General features: G+C 43.9%; 1 protein-coding gene across 1 annotated transcript in view; it reads left to right on the plus strand.

Annotated features, from left to right (window-relative positions):
* Positions 1-212: 212 nt before the first annotated feature.
* LOC124552649 overlaps positions 213-17,518 on the plus strand; it is a 192,084-nt gene continuing 174,778 nt past the window's right edge. Inside the window, exon 1 of the mRNA XM_047126975.1 lies at positions 213-307. Coding sequence (XP_046982931.1) covers positions 283-307 — 25 coding nt within the window. The 5' untranslated portion in view covers positions 213-282. The remainder of the gene's footprint in view (positions 308-17,518) is intronic.

The following is a 17,518-nucleotide window of genomic DNA, read 5'->3' on the forward strand; positions in this document are numbered from 1 at the left end:
TGAATGTGACGCCTGACCCACCGATTGTCGATATTCCGTGTGATGTCAAATTTGCAGAAGATCTTATGAGATGAGCGTTAACCATAGAGGTTACCTCAGTGGTGTTACCAGTTTCTGTGGCTCCTCAAACAATATCTTTGATAAGTTACGATTTCTGTTTGGAAATATCGTAAACGAACGTTTGTCGTGAAACGTGTCTGAGTATTATTTTCAGTACGTAGTGTGTTGGCGAGGCTCATTTATCTTTCGTTGCCGCTCTCTTCTTGCCTTCAAATATACATCATGCTGATGACGTATTTCAGAAACAGTAAGTAAATACTCTTACACCAATAATCCACTGTATAGTATGGAACGTAAATATTTTGTTCAATTCGGTCTCATGTTAAGGGTCCAGTGTTCGAAATAAAAAGGTCGTTGTCAAATTCGCTTATTATTTAACATGCAATTCTCAGCAAATACAATCGCGTGGTAGATCTAGAAATTTTGTATTTTATTATCTTCAGGCTAGATGTTTATTGTACATATCCCGTACATCAGCTATATTGCGGGGTGGGATACAAAGTAGTAGCCGAAACACAATTACAGAACAAAAAAATGATTCAAAATATGGTAACTGGAGTACCTTGATTGATTGTTTTGTATAGATGCGTTTACAGGGGCCATATTTTAAGCCAGTTTGTGGCCGCGGTACTGTTGATATCAACATTGCTGCAATGTGGCTCCAGCATATGGCAATGCTGCGGTATGGCCCGGCAGTACTGTCGATGATAGATCAGCCTGTTGCAAATAGTTGCCGAGGTTTTGCCCAGCAAGGGTGGAGAACATTTTGTATGGCCTAGCCATATGAATGTGTGCTAGTCTGTAAACGATTTCCTCTCGTGCCAGCTTTGCTGCTGCGTTCTCGCGCATAGTGTGCCAAATTTCCGAAACAAAATAAGCTAGATGTGTCCGTGAAACGAGCAGAAAGCTGATAGAAAGCAGACAGTCTTTCTAACTGAAGCCATTATACCGTGTGAGGTATTTAAGTAGGGGAGGGACATAATTGAAAATCCAGAAAGTTAGGTTTTGTTAGATAACTGCAACTATATGAAGAACAATTTGAACAAATTTTACACAGCGGCAAGCCAAAATGTAATGAACGCTAATATTATTTTGATGAATTCTTTTTACTTTCCAATCAAGTTCGGCACTTTACTGAGTTTAGGGGGACAAAGTTTTCGGAAATATTTTTTCTCACTTTTTGATCTCGAAGATAAAAACTTTTTAAAACATCGAGAGAGAAAAAAATTTCCCATTTTTTGACCGGACCACGAATATGTTATTTGCAAACATCATTCAAGCTTAATCGTAGCACATCAAAGCACTCTGATAAAATCGCCTCATTCAGTTTGCACTAAAGTCAAGTAACAGTGTAGTTTAGTGTTGGTTCGGTGCTTGTTCTACTGACTCGTGATGACTAGAATTTTCCCTGATTTGACCGAATTTCGCCGGCCGCGGTGGTCTCGCGGTTCTAGGCGCTCAGTCCGGAACCGCGCGACTGCTACGGTCGCAGGTTCGAATCCTGCCTCGGGCATGGATGTGTGTGGTGTCCTTAGGTTAGTTAGGTGTAAGTAGTTCTAAGTTCTAGGGGACTGATGACCATAGATGTTAAGTCCCATAGTGCTCAGAGCCATTTTGACCGAATTTCGTGTGGTAAATTTGTTCGACGTTTGCCGTGATAGTGATTCAGCTATTGAATGGGCTTTCGGTCATGGTTTGCTGAAACGTGAGAGATTCTGTGAAGATGGACAATGCCTTGGTGGTGCGAATAAAATGTTATTAGAACGCAAGCAATCTTCCGACGGTCGTATTTGGAGCTGCTCTGTAAGACGCATTTGCTAGAAGATTATTTCAATTCGCAAAGATTCTTTTTTTACGGGTAGTCATCTGTCTATCGAATGGATTATCAAAATGGCTTACTTCTGGAGCTTCGAACTCGATAAGCAGGAATTTTTGGGTCTAGTGTAGCAGGGGATACAACTCGTCGGCTTTGGACAATGACGTCACAAGTCGCCAGAGAGCAGTTTACCATTTTCGCTTTTGCTGTTATGTTTCAGTTTCGTTTTTTTACTGGTTGCTTAATAAAGTGGATCTGTTTATTCTATCTCGCGAGATTTTTTTTTAAAAAAGCCAAAAAACACTTATCAGCCACTGAAGGGAGCTACAACACTAAGAAGAATCGCTTCTCGATTGGCCACTTGTGACGTCATTGTCCAAAGCCGACGGGTTGTATCCCCTGCTACACTAGTCCCGAATTTTTGATGCGTGAACTGCAAATCTCGGCTAATACGGTTGTGGATTGGAAACAGTTCTGCAGAGACATTTGCCAGGAGTATTTCGCGCAAGAGCTGATTGTTTTAGGCGGTCAAGGGCGTACAGTAGAGATCGACGAAAGCTGTTTTGCCCATCGAAAATACAATCGAGGTCACAAGGTTACGGAACAGTGGGTATTCGGCGGATACGCCACCTAAAACCAGAGAAAGCGTCCTCGTTCCTGTAGTTCGAAGAGATGCAGCAACTCTGCTGCCGATTCTACAACATTATGTGCGGCCTGGGACCACTATCGTCTCCGATTTGTGGGGAGCGTATAACACAGTCAAGAATCTAGGTTAATCATTCCATGCATTTCGTTGATCGAATTACTCACGCAACTACTAATCATGTTGAAAGCGTATGGCAGAAAGCAAAACAGAAAAACAAGCGCATGTTTGGTACTCATCGCAATACGCTGTCCAACTGTTTGGCCGAGTTTCTACGGCGGAAACGCTTTGGATCAAACCCATTTCACAATTTGATTGATCACATCAGGCGCGTTTATCCGAATGCTGCGATTTAATTTGCTGCAATTTAACTTCAATGATCTTTACGCATTGTTATATTTCGATTACATGAGAATATTTTGTTTCAATCACTTTATGTTGTATTGTTACATTTTGATTAAATGACAATATGTTTTACTGTTTCAAAACTGATGAAAAATATTTCATATTACTGATTAGCATAGTCAAATTGACGATAATCTGTAAAAAATCAGATTTCATGGGTGTCCCCCTAAACTCGATAAGTGCTTCAAGTTCTTGGAAAAATAGTTTGGTCGTATCAAGTACGTAAGTCAGTTTAAAACAACTAGAGGAAATAAATATCCCATAGGATTTAGTATTTTAAGTGTGTACGACGTTTCATTTTAATGGGTTTAAAAGTCGGAGAGCAGAAAAGAAAAAAGATGTAGACGTTCCTTGTGCATCTCATTAGAAATTATTTCTAAACGCACTAGTACTTCGGATCCGGAAATAACAATCTGAGAATTTGTTTCTATGATATGCATGTGAAATACCAGCCCATTTTTAAAACCTCGATATTTTGATGCAAAAATGTAGGCTCATTTAAGTAATCATCTTCATGTCAGTTTCTTTCCCAAAGCTTTCTTTTTCTCACAACAAAAATGTAAGTAATGCTTCTGCTAGGTACTTAGAAAACGCACTTCAGAATATCCGCAATGTAACATTACACTGTTCCTTTTATGCATCTTCCTTCATTGTTGTGTAGTTGAGATGCTACGCTACGCTGCAACAGCTTTTCCTGTGAGGCTCTCAACCGTTATCTACATCACACTCCGCAAGCCACCTAATGGTGTGTGGCGGAGGGTACTTTCGGTACCACTATCTGACCGCTCCAACCCTGTATCACTCGTGGATAGTGCCTGGGAAGATAGATTGTCGGCAAGCCTCTGTATTGGCTCTAATTTCTCGAATTTTCTCCTCGTGGTCAATACGCGAGATGTATGTGGGGGAAGTAATATGTTGTCAGACTCCTCCTGAAAAGTGCTGTCCCGAAATTTCAATAGTAGATCTATCCGTGATGCACAACGTCTCTCTTGTAACGTCTGCCAGTGGAGTTTGCTTAGCATCTCCGTAACGCTCTCTCGCCAGCTAAACGATCCCGTGACGAAACGCGCCGCTCTTCATTGGATCTTCTCTATCTCCTCTATCAATCCTACCTGATAGGGATCCCGGTAATTTCCAAGAACGTTTGCCCATCGAAGCCGCGGGCTGCAAACGACATATATCGAACGTGCGATTCTTAAATGGTTCAAATGGATCAGAGCACTGTGGGACTTAACATCTGAGGTCATCGCTCCCCTAGAACTTAAAACTACTTTAACCTAATTAACCTAAGGACATAACACACGTCCATGCCGGAGGCGGGATTCGAACCTGCGACCGTAGCGGTTCCAGACAGAAGCGCCTAGAACCGCTCGGCGACACTGGTCAGCCGTGCGATTCTAAGTCGATCACCCGACTGTGGTGGCGGGGGTTATGATAAATTATCTGTGAGACGCTAGGAAAACCCAAACGATTTATGACGATAGTGAGTGCTATGATTGCCTCACGTGGAAGAATCTAATTCCCTGCTTATGCAATGTAGAAAATGTTGGATTTTTGTCGGAAACGTGCCACTCGACCCATACTTTTGTGTGACATTGGAAGAGTGTACCCAGGTTACGGCAAAAAGGGAATGCTTCCCGTAGCATACACATCAGATGGACTTTCTCATGACAACGACTGAAGTAAGTCGTTTCCTTTGTTGTTGTTGTTGTTGTTGTTGTTGTGGTCTTCAGTCCTGAGATTGGTTTGATGCAGCTCTCCAAGCTACTCTATCCTGTGCAAGCTTCTTCATCTCCCAGTACCTACTGCAACCTACATCCTTCTGAATCTGCTTAGTGTATTCATCTCTTGGTCTCCCTCTACGATTTTTGCCCTCCACGGTGCCCTGCAATGCTAAATTTGTGATCCCTTGATGACTCAAAACATGTCCTACCAACCGATCCCTTCTTCTAGTCAAGTTGTGCCACAAACTTCTCTTCTCCCCAATCCTATTCAATACCTCATCATTAGTTACGTGATCTACCCACCTTATCTTCAGCATTCTTCTGTAGCACCACATTTCGAAAGCTTCTATTCTCTTCTTGTCCAAACTGGTTATCGTCCATGTTTCACTTCCATACATGGCTACACTACATAAAAATACTTTCAGAAACGACTTCCTTACACTTAAATCTATACTCGATGTTAACAAATTTCTCTTCTTCAGAAACGATTTCCTTGCCATTCCCAGTCACTTAAATCTATACTCGATGTTAACAAATTTCTCTTCTTCAGAAACGATTTCCTTGCCATTCCCAGTCTACATTTTATAACCTCTCTACTTCGACCATCATCAGTTATTTTACTCCCTAAATAGCAAAACTCCTTTACTACTTTAAGTGTCTCATTTCCTAATCTAATCCCCTCAGCATGACCCGATTTAATTTGACTACATTCCATTATCCTCGTTTTGCTTTTGTTGATGTTCATCTAATATCCTGCTTTCAAGACACTGTCCATTGCGTTCAACTGCTCTTCCAAGTCCTTTGAGTTTCGACGATGACATTGTAATTCTGTCAGACAGCAAAGTTTTTACTTCTTCTCCATGAATTTTAATACCTACTCCGAATTTTTCTTTTGTTTCCTTCACTGCTTGCTCAATATACAGATTGAATAACATTGGGGATAGGCTACAGCCCTGTCTCACTCCCTTCCCAACCACTGCTTCCCTTTCATGCCCCTCGACTCTTATAACTGCCATCTGGTTTCTGTACAAATTGTAAATAGCCTTTCGCTCCTTGTATTTTACCCCTGACACCTTCAGAATTTGAAAGAGAGTATTCCAGTTAACGTTGTCAAAAGCTTTCTCTAAGTTTACAAATGCTAGAAACGTAGGTTTGCCTTCCCTTAATCTTTCTTCTAAGATAAGTCGTAAGGTTAGTATTGCCTCACGTGTTCCAACATTTCTACGGAATCCAAACTGATCTTCCCCGAGGTCCGCTTCTACCAGTTTTTCCTTTCGTCTGTAAAGAATTCGTGTCAGTATTTTGCAGCTGTGACTTATTAAACTGATAGTTCGGTAATTTTCACATCTGTCAACACCTGCTTTCTTTGGGATTGGAATTATTATATTCTTCTTGAAGTCTGTGGGTATTTCGCCTGTCTCATACATCTTGCTCACCAGATGGTAGAGTTCTGTCATGACTGGCTCTCCCAAGGCCATCAGTAATTCTATTGGAATGTTGTCTACTCCGGGGGCCTTGTTTCGACTCAGGTCTTTCAGTGCTCTGTCAAACTCTTCACGCAGTATCTTATCTCCCATTTCATCTTCATCTTCATCCTCATCGTTTCCTTTATCATTACAAATATTGTAGTAATGCTCTTCTTTTGTAGTTGCTGTAGCGGCCACTATAAACATGCTCATAGCACCCGCCCCCAAAGTAGCTTGATCGATTTACAGTCGCGTGTTCGACATCTATCGTTCGGAACCCACGGCTTCGATTGAAAACATTCTTAGAAATTACCGGGATCCCAGACAGATGAACAATACTCAAGAATCGGGCGAACAAGCGCCTTATAAGCCACTTCTTTCGTGGATGAGTTACATTTCCTTAAGATTATTCCGGTGAATTTAAGTCTTGTCTGCTTTTACCACTATCTGTTTTATATGGTCATTCCACTTAAGGTCGCTCTGGACAGTTACGCCTAGATATTTCACGGCAGACGCTGTCTCCAGCTGTTTGTCATCAATAGTGTAGCTGTACAGCAGTGGATTTATTTTCCGTACTGTATGCGTACGCCGACGAGCCCTGAACACACACACACACACACACATACACACACACACACACACACACACACACACACACAGCTTTAGTTTCCTTTTCGCACTTTTTCATTCAGTCGAATTTTCATGCAATATTGAAGCGAGTTTTGAAATCATAGTTCAGTGCAATTTTTCTTCAATCAACACGGCTTTTAATGCTTTCCTGTTGAGAAAAGAAGGCTAGAAAAGAATCTAAATAATTGCGAAAAAAGACTTACCTCCAGACCCCAGTTGACCACTCATTTGTATAGTATTAAAAAGAAGCCAGAGTTAGATCTATAAAAGCTGATTTAGCAGCATTGCTCACGCCGGCTCCGCTGTTCTGCCAAGCCACACGATCTTTGTGCTGAAACAATATTACATTACTGGCCATTAAAATTGCTACACAAAGAAGAAATGCAGATGATAAACGGGTATTCATTGGACAAACATATTATACTAGAACTGACGTGTGATTACATTTTCACGCAATTTGGCTGCATAGATCCTAAGAAATCAGTACCCAGAACAACCAACTATTGCCGTAATAACGGCCTTGATACGCCTGGGCATTGAGTCAACAGAGATTGGAATGGCGTGTACAGGTACAGCAGCCCATGCAGCTTCAACACGATACCAGTTGATCACGAGTAGTGACTGGCGTATTGTGACGAGCCAGTTGCTCGGCCACCATTGACAAGACGTTTTCCATTGGTGAGAGATCTGGAGAATGGGCTGACCAGGGCAGTAGTCAAACATTTTCTGTATCCGGAAAAGCCTGTACAGGACATGCAACGTGTGGTCGTGCATTATCCTGCTGAAATGTAGGGTTTCGCAGGGATCGAATGAAGGGTAGAGCCACGGATCGTAATACATCTGAAATGTAACGTCCACTGTGCCGTCAATGCGAACAAGAGGTGACCGAGACGTGTAACCAATGGCACCCCATACCATCACGCCAGGCGATACGCCAGTATGGCGATAATCATGATGCTGTAAACAAAACCTGGATTCATCCGAAAAAATGACGTTTTGCCTTTCGTGCACCCAGGTTCGTCGTTGAGTACACCACCGCAGGCGCTCCTGTATGTGATGCAGCGTCAAGGGTAGCTGCAACCATGGTCTCAGAGCTCATAGTCCATGCTGCTGCAAACGTCGTCTAACTGTTCGCGCAGATGGTTGTTGTCTTGCAAACGTCCCCATCTGTTGACTCAGGGATCGAGACGTGGCTGCACGATCCGTTACAGCCATGCGGGTAAGATGCCTGTCATCTCGACTGCTAGTGATACGAGGCCGTTGGGATCCAACACGACGTTCCGTATTACCCTCCTGAACCCACCGATTCCATATTCTGCTAACAATCATTGGATCTCGACCAACGCGAGCAGCAGTGTCGCGATACGGTAAACCGCAATCGCGATAGGCTACAATCCGACCTTTATCAAAGTCCGAAACGTGATGGTACGCATTTCTCCTCCTTACACGAGGCATCACAACGTTTCACCAGTCAACGCCGGTCAACTGCTGTTTGTGTATGAGAAATCGGTTGGCAACTTTCCTCATGTCAACACCTGTGAATGCTCTGAAAAGCTAATCATTTGCATATCAGAGCATCTTCTTCCTGTCGGTTAAATTTCGCGTCCGTAGCACGTCATCTTCGTGGTGTAGCAATTTTAATTGCCAGTAGTGTAGTTTATGCGCTACTTAATTACAGTTATAAGGTCTCCACTGGTATTCCACAAGCAAAATGTCCTGTTGTACACCCTGTTCTGACAATTTTTGCTCATAGTGTTGGCGGGAAGCACGAATTAGTACAAATTGCAATCATAAGTTCTACGAGGGTTTAGTGATCTAGGGCGAAATTGCTGTCAGTGAAGCAGTGACTTTTAAATTCTTTGTTGATCTACGAACAGGTCGCGATTTCTACGAGTGTGATTAAGCAGTTTACGGCTGCATTTTCCGAATATCTCGCGATTTCCTATGCTGTTGTTAGGCTGGGACATAATAGTACAGCTTCAGTTTGTAGAGCAAAAAATCTGGGTGTAGTGACAGACTGATTTGTAGCGTAGCCCCAGATCTAGGTTAGGTTGGAATGCAACAGTTTGGTTGTGAGCTGGCGAAATAAATCTGGGGTAAAGGAAAGGCAACAAATCTTATGAAATTAGCTGTTCGGTGGAATTCAGCGAGGGTCGAAAAAAAATGCTTCCTAGAGTCCCTTGAATTTTGGACCAAGAATGAAAAAGAAAAGATCCGGGTTGAGACTACGGCCGTTAGTGTCTGCTTCAATTCATACAACACTGTAGGTAAACACAGAACGTCGACAGAATGCGGCGAGACGTTAGAGGTGCCATCCCACGATATGGCAGAAAGACCAAACATTTCGCGAGTTACCTAGTTGAGTATTTGTCCCGTCGAGCACATCGCCAGAAAGAAATATTACGTCACTTTTTTGCTGAAGCGGCTAAACTTTACCCGCCCGGCGCAATAAATACGAAATCCGCCAAATACGGCACGATAGCTTCGGAAACTATGAAATTGAGAATACGCTGTACGACGTACTGTTGTTAGGCAATCTACCACAATAATTCTTTCAAAGAATGTTGCAAGTACGACTAACGACTACATTTCCGTGTCTTTCGAGCAAACCGACTTCGTTTCCTCAGCATTACAGGTATGTTGCAGTGTCGCTTTGCTTGGTACTGTACACTTTGTACATTGCATTGGAATATCTACTTTATTCGTGTTTCGCTCTTAGCATTTTTCGTCGTTCGTGTGCACGCATTGAAAATGTGGTGGTATGATTGGATGATTAGAAATCGTGTAATGTGCTCTCATTCTGTTTTCTGATTAGCTCCGGAGATCACACGTCCTGTGCCTGGGTTGTGTAATGAAAGTACATCGTACAGCGCAATATCGAGTTGACAATTTCCGAAGCTACGTATTTGGTAGATATCGTATTTATACTTCCTTGTTACGCAAATATGCAGAGCCATTGCTACGGCGCATGAAAGATCTACCTAAGAGACATCATTTTCTTCTGTTTGTTGTGCTACTGTGCCTGAAAGTGCTGTATCGACGTATAAAAATTCTACCAATTTTTGTTGTTGATAGAATTATAGAAGTATAAAAGTTAGGTTTTTTCGGCAATGCGCACCTTTCCTCATACGTTGTATTTACATCAATCTGTATTAATATTTTATTAATTATAGGCATATTCCTTCACATGTATAGTTCTGCAGTGAAGGATGAATCTTTGTTGTCTGAGTGAACCTGAACTCTGGTGACAAAATTTCGGATGTTGTTAAGTGATATTTGAGTGTTATGGTTCTAGGGACTCTTGGTCTCTGGTGGGTCATTGCAGAACAATAGTGTAATTGTGTTGTTGTATTTGTTCCCTCAGTTGTTTTTGTTCCTGCGAGAATACTATCATAACAGCGAAAGAGTCTTTCATTTTCAATCCCCGAAATGGTACAATTGTTCTTCATGCAAGATTCGCTAAACATTAGTTTCGCTAATGTTCAGACCTCGTGCAATGCGCCGGCGATAGCACGTAACGAATTATCTTCCAGATCAGGTGTTCTGACATGCCTTCATTCTAACATCGAAGGATTCTGTTTCTGATAGATGCCCATGTACAGATGCAAAACCAGTGCGATGTTATCAAATGAAACTATATGGCTCCACAGACTTTTCAAGTCTCAAAGATCTACGATATATATATGCAGACTGAAGCGACAAATGAAAATTTGTACAAGGTCGTGATTCGAAGCTGGTTTCCTGCTCACTAGACAGATGTGCTAACACGACGCCACCCTGTTAGCCTGCGCAGAATAACGTAGCCAGTAGACGCGTAGTCGGCAGGGCATCTGTGGGGAGAGTGGCTCAAATGGCTCTGAGCACTATGGGACTCAACTTCTAAGGTCATTAGTCCCATAGAGCTTAGAACTAGTTAAACCTAACTAGCCTAAGGACATCACACACATCCATGCCCGATGCAGGATTCGAACCTACGCCCGTAGCGGTCTCGCGGTTCCAGACTGCAGCGCCTAGAACCGCACGGCCACTTCGGCCGGCTTAGTTAGGTTTAAGTAGTTCTTAGTCTAGGGGACTGATGACCTCAGATGTTAAGTTCCATAGTGCTTAGAGCCATTTGAACCATTTGTGATCGCTACACAACGAACTTTTCGGCGACACTTCAACGTTCCACGCAACAAAGCCGTTCCTAATGCAAACACAATTCGGTCTTGGGTTCGGCAGCTGGAGGGAACTGGTAGCACTCTTCAGAATAGATACACGTGGCCGACATAGATCTATCAGAACGCTAGAAAATGTGCCGCGGGTGAGAACAGCAGTTCAACAATCGCCGGAATGTTCTGCTCGACAACATGTTGTTGCATTAGGGATTTCAGACCGCAGTTTGAGAAGAATTCTGCAGTGCGATTTGAAGTTCCATTCTTTCAAAATAATGATTGCTCGAGAATTATGCCCAACAAACTACGCCAATCGTCAAAATTTGTGTGAGCAAATGCTTGCTCAGATTCCTCCGAATGCAGATTTCTTCAGTAGTGACGAGGCACATTTTCATCTTAGTTGGTGCGTGAATAAGCAAAACTTTCGCTACTTGGTTGAAAATAACCCCCGAATTATTCATGAAAGGCCGCAACATTCTCCTAAAGTGACAGTGTGGTGTGCCATATCACAATTTGGCGTGGTATGCCCTTACTTTTTTGAGGATGGAGTGACCGTGTCAGTGAATTCCACACGTTATGTTTCAATGTTGGAAAATTTTCTGCAACTCAGAATTGACGAGATTGTTGAAGAACATGAACCGGGGGACTTGGGACTTGTGGTTCCAATAGGATGGAGCTACTGCTCACAAAGCCCGAATTTCACTTGATGTTTTGAGAGAAATGTTTCCGTGACGCCTCTTCTCTTTGACGGGTGATGTCGGGTGACCTGCGCCGTCACCAGATTTGAGCATTGGTGATTCATTTCTTTGGGGATATCTGAAGGAAAAGGTTTTCAAAAGCCGCCCTCACACCCTACCAGAGTTAAAAGAGCGGATTATTGACGAAGTGAATGCCATACCCCGCGATATGTGTGCAAGAGCTGCTCGAATCTTCAGGGATAGTCTACAAAAATGTATTAATGCTAACGGCCGCCATCTTGAGGACATCATTTTCAAAACTAAATGAAATTAAAATGGTATATTGTACTAATTTAGAAAATAAAAACTTTTTTCTCCATACATTCATATTTACTTTTTATTGCTCCTTAAAACTGCTTAGTCGGTTCTGCCGCATCCTGTAGTTTATTAAGGAAATGAGAAAAAGTACATCCTCGGTACAAAAATAAATGTTCAACGTTTTCACTGGTTCCAAAACTCATAGCATTTCTCGTTTCACCGGCTATTGATGATCATCAAAAATTATAGTCTTTCATCGCAGAAGCCTGTAGTAAGGGGAATAACACACTAGACAGTGTTCTGCATAACAACCATATGACAAAACACTCTTCATTGCGTGCTACCATTTGCCACAATCTCATTTCGATATCTCAAACCGTTTAAGAAAAGTGGGGAATCTTGTGAATGTTTCACAATGGCTTTATCGCTGGTCCACGTGATCACAAATCAGTGTGCTACATTAGATCAATTTTCTCGAGACTGGTGACGGAGACCTCCATCCAAATCTAAAGAAAAATGGAATGTGTTATCTAAATATCATATGCAGCAGCTTATTATGTAAGATGCACCACAAAAATCATAGCGACCTCTACTTTTCAATGCAAACTTTTTAGAATTTCTCGCAGTGTCTTACTTCTATGCAAATATCACAATAACTGTGACCATTAACGAAATGATGGGCGCATCATGAAAATGACTTATAAAGCTACAAGCAAACCAGACATGATTTTTTTTTTACCAAAAGTTTCTTAAAGAAAGACTGCAGGGCGTGTCCCTCGATTCTCTCATCTCTCATCGCCGACCGACCGTAGGGGGAAAAATTTGTGTAGTTACAAATTATTGTACATTGGTGGAGGCGGGGGGGGGGGGGGGGGGGGGGAAGGGCGAAGGATGCCATGAACGGTAAGTACACTCCTGGAAATTAAAATAAGAACACCGTGAATTCATTGTCCCAGGAAGGGGAAACTTTATTGACACATTCCTGGGGTCAGATACATCACATGATCACACTGACAGAACCACAGGCACATAGACACAGGCAACAGAACATGCACAATGTCAGCACTAGTACAGTGTATATCCACCTTTCGCAGCAATGCAGGCTGCTATTCTCCCATGGAGACGATCGTAGAGATGCTGGATGTAGTCCTGTGGAACGGCTTGCCATGCCATTTCCACCTGGCGCCTCAGTTGGACCAGCGTTCATGCTGGACGTGCAGACCGCGTGAGACGACGCTTCATCCAGTCCCAAACATGCTCAATGAGGGACAGATCCGGAGATCTTGCTGGCCAGGGTAGTTGACCTACACCTTCTAGAGCACGTTGGGTGGCACGGGATACATGCGGACGTGCATTGTCCTGTTGGAACAGCAAGTTCCCTTGCCGGTCTAGGAATGGCAGAACGATGGGTTCGATGACGGTTTGGATGTACCGTGCACTATTCAGTGTCCCCTCGACGATCACCAGTGGTGTACGGCCAGTGTAGGAGATCGCTCCCCACACCATGGTGCCGGGTGTTGGCCCTGTGTGCCTCGGTTGTATGCAGTCCTGATTGTGGCGCTCACCTGCACGGCGCCAAACACGCATACGACCATCATTGGCCCCAAGGCAGAAGCGACTCTCATCGCTGAAGACGACACGTCTCCATTCGTCCCTCCATTCACGCCTGTCGCGACACCACTGGAGGCGGGCTGCACGATGTTGGGGCGTGAGCGGAAGACGGCCTAACGGTGTGCGGGACCGTAGCCCAGCTTCATGGAGACGGTTGCGAATGGTCCTCGCCGATACCCCAGGAGCAACAGTGTCCCTAATTTGCTGGGAAGTGGCGGTGCGGTCCCCTACGGCACTGCGTAGGATCCTACGGTCTTGGCGTGCATCCGTGCGTCGCTGCGGTCCGGTCCCAGGTCGACGGGCACGTGCACCTTCCGCCGACCACTGGCGACAACATCGATGTACTGTGGAGACCTCACGCCCCACGTGTTGAGCAATTCGGCGGTACGTCCACCCGGCCTCCCGCATGGCCACTATACGCCCTCGCTCAAAGTCCGTCAACTGCACATACGGTTCACGTCCACGCTGTCGCGGCATGCTACCAGTGTTAAAGACTGCGATGGAGCTCCGTATGCCACGGCAAACTGGCTGACACTGACGGCGGCGGTGCACAAATGCTGCGCAGCTAGCGCCATTCGACGGCCAACACCGCGGTTCCTGGTGTGTCCGCTGTGCCGTGCGTGTGATCATTGCTTGTACAGCCCTCTCGCAGTGTCCGGAGCACGTATGGTGGGTCTGACACACCGGTGTCAATGTGTTCTTTTTTCCATTTCCAGGAGTGTATATTAAATATCCTGAATGGTAGGGTGTTAACGTTGGAGCAGCTGGCGGGAGAGGGCAGGGGGAAGGGTGTCTGAAGATCAGGTAAGCTGGAAGAACGCTTGTAAGCGATATACACTACTGGCCATTAAAATTGCTACACCAATAAGAAATGCAGATGATAAACGGTTATTCATTGGACAGATATATTATACTAGAACTCACATGTGATTACATTCTCACGCAATTTGGGTGCATAGATCCTGAGAAATCAGTACCCAGAACAACCACCTCTGGCCGTAATAACGACCTTGATACGCCTAGGCATTGAGTCAGAGCTTGGATGGCGTGTACAGGTACAGCTGCCCATGCAGCTTCAACACGATACCACAGTTCATGAAGAGTAGTAACTGGCGTATTGTGACGAGCCAGTTGCTCGGCCACCATTGACCAGACGTTTTCAGTTGGTGAAAAATCTGGAGAATATGTTAGCCAGGGCAGCAGTCGAAAAGTTTCTATATTCAGAAAGGCCCATACAGGACCTGTAACATGTGGTCGTGCATTATCCTGCTGCAATGTAGGGTTTTGCAGGGATCGAATGAAGAGTAGAGCCACGTCCACTGTGCCGTCAATGCGAGCAAGAGGTGACAGAGACGTGTAACCAATGGCACCCCATACCACCACACCAGGTGATACGCCAGTATGGCGATGACGAAGACACGCTTCCGATGTGCGTTCACCGCGATGTCGCCAAACACGGATGCGACCATCACGATGCTGTAAACAGAACCTGGATTCATCCGAAAAACTGACGTTTTGCTATTCGTGCACCCAGGTTCGTCGTTTGAGTACACCATCGCAGGCGCCCCTCTCTGTGACGCAGCATCAAGGGTAGCCGCAGCCATGGTCTCCGAGCCGATAGTCCATGCTGCTGCAAACGTCGTCTAACTGTTCGTGCAGATGGTTTTTGTCTTGCAAATGTCCCCATCTTTTGACTCAGTGATAGAGACGTGGCTGCACGATCCGTTACAGCCATGTCATACCAGGCCGTCGGTATCCAGCACGGCGTTCCGTATTACCCTCCTGAACCCACCAATTCTATATTCTGTCGACAGTCATTGGATCTCGACCAACGCGAGCAGCAATGTCGCTATACGATTAACCGCATTCGCGATAGGCTACAATCCGATCTTTATCAAAGTCGGAAACGTGATGGTGCGCATTTCTCCTCCTTACACGAGGCATCACAACAACATTTCACCAGGCAACACCGGTCAACTGCTGTTTGTGTACGAGAAATCGGTTGGGAACTTTCCTGATGTCAGCACGTTGTAGGTGTCGCCACCGGCGCCAACCTTATGTGAATGCTCTGAAAAGCTAATCATTTGCATATCAGAGCATCTTCTTCCTGTCGGTTAAATTTCGCGTCTGTAGCACGTCATCTTCGTGGTATAGCAATTTTAATGGCCAGTAGTGTAGAAACCTTATTTTGAGAAAGTACAACACATGTCAAAACTCATACCGGTTCGCAATAGTTCGCGTTGACAAGCCGGGACTCACAAATCCTCTACCTGTGCTGTGGTAGCTGTACGATCTGCCTTTGTAATATGACGATCTCGGTGGGCGTCTGTGCTACGTGGACGTCCAGAACCTCATCTGTGAGTGCGAGAACGACCACTGACATTAGCGTCGTTGCACAACTGGCGCAGCTCTCCAACTTGTGCGTCAGTTCTCCGGAAGGATCATGCCGCCGCTCGGAAGACCACAATTCCCTTTCAAACTTGTTCAGTTGGCTGTGTAGACTCGGCCTAGATTCCAGCTTTAGTGCGATTTGTACCAGGATTTCAGCTGTTGTCCAGTTCATGGTGGTATTCTACCTGTATCCTCTGCCTGGATTTCAGCTGTTGTCCGGTACGTGGGGCACTCCACGTGTAACTGGGGCTGACGGTTATCTCTGAAGAATCTGGTTTTCGGTTACACTGGTTATTGTCATCTCGAATTTAACTTGAGGCTAACACCGCTCAAGATAACCGGTTTTTTCGTTGCTATTATTTCCAGAAATAAACGTAGACATCACACAAAGGTTGATAAATTCTACGACTTCCTCTATTTTTCGCGTTAAGTTATCCGTTTGTAAAGGTTGCAAGCAGATGAAAGCGTGTTAAGTAGAAACAGGCAGCAGATCAAGTAATTTCTGTTATCATAAACTACGAATGAATTGTTAAATTTTTATTTTATTTACTTTATTACTCATAGCGTAACTTCCTTTTCTATTATTTCACAGAAATGGCGGAGAAGTACTAAGCTTTTGTGTAAAATTTGTAGCTTTCTTTTTCTTTAATTATTTCGAATGAAAAAGCCGTTTTTACTCAAACATGCATCCTTACTTTCTGACTGGAATCTGAATACAATTGGGTTTCGTTGGCAAAACCAAAAATGTTCTTTTAAAAAATTCGAATGCACAGTAGAGATAGTGCACAAAACATAAAATTTACCAGGAGCAATGACATGACAACGCTAAAAATTTCAATAATGAATTAATCCAATATTTATTGTTCCATCTGATCATAAATACTGAATCTATAATGTGCTGATCCGTAAGTTGATTCCTTGAATCAGAAAAAAAAAATCATTTAAAGACTATATCAATCTTTCATTAGCCACATATCGCTCGTTTTTTTAAGTTTTTTCTTAAACCAACAATTCCAGCACAATTGCTGTGGTAAATTGATACATTGGTTTTACACTCGGTTATCAGAAAAAAGAAAAGTATACACTATGTGACCAAAAGTATCCTGTCATCTGGCTGAAAATGACTTACAAGTTCGTGGCGCCCTCCATCGATAATGCTAGAATTCAAAATGGTGTTGGCCTACCCGTAGCTTTGATGACAGCTTCGACACATTTCATGGGCGTGTTGCTAGATTTGTTACCGGTAGGTTCGATCTGCACGCAAGTGTTATGGAGATACTTTGGGAACTCAAAATGGAATCACTGGAAGGAAGACGAGGCTTTTTTTGTTTGACACTATTGCGGAAACGTAGAGAATCTACATCTGAAGTCGACTGTTGAACGAATCTACCGCCGCTAGCTTAGGTTTCGCGTTAAGGACCACGAACATAAGATGAGAGAAATTAGGGTTCGGATGGAGGCTTGTAGACAGTTGTTTCCCTCGTTGTATTTACCAGTGGAACAGGCAAGGAGGTGACTAGCGGTACATGGTTCCATCCATTATGCACCATGTGATGGCTTCCGGAGCACGTGCGTAGATGTAGAAAAATATTGGTATGAAATGGGAATTGGAACAATTTTTAA

Source organism: Schistocerca americana, chromosome 10 (assembly GCF_021461395.2).
Source record: "Schistocerca americana isolate TAMUIC-IGC-003095 chromosome 10, iqSchAmer2.1, whole genome shotgun sequence".
Taxonomy (NCBI): Eukaryota; Metazoa; Arthropoda; class Insecta; order Orthoptera; family Acrididae; genus Schistocerca; species Schistocerca americana.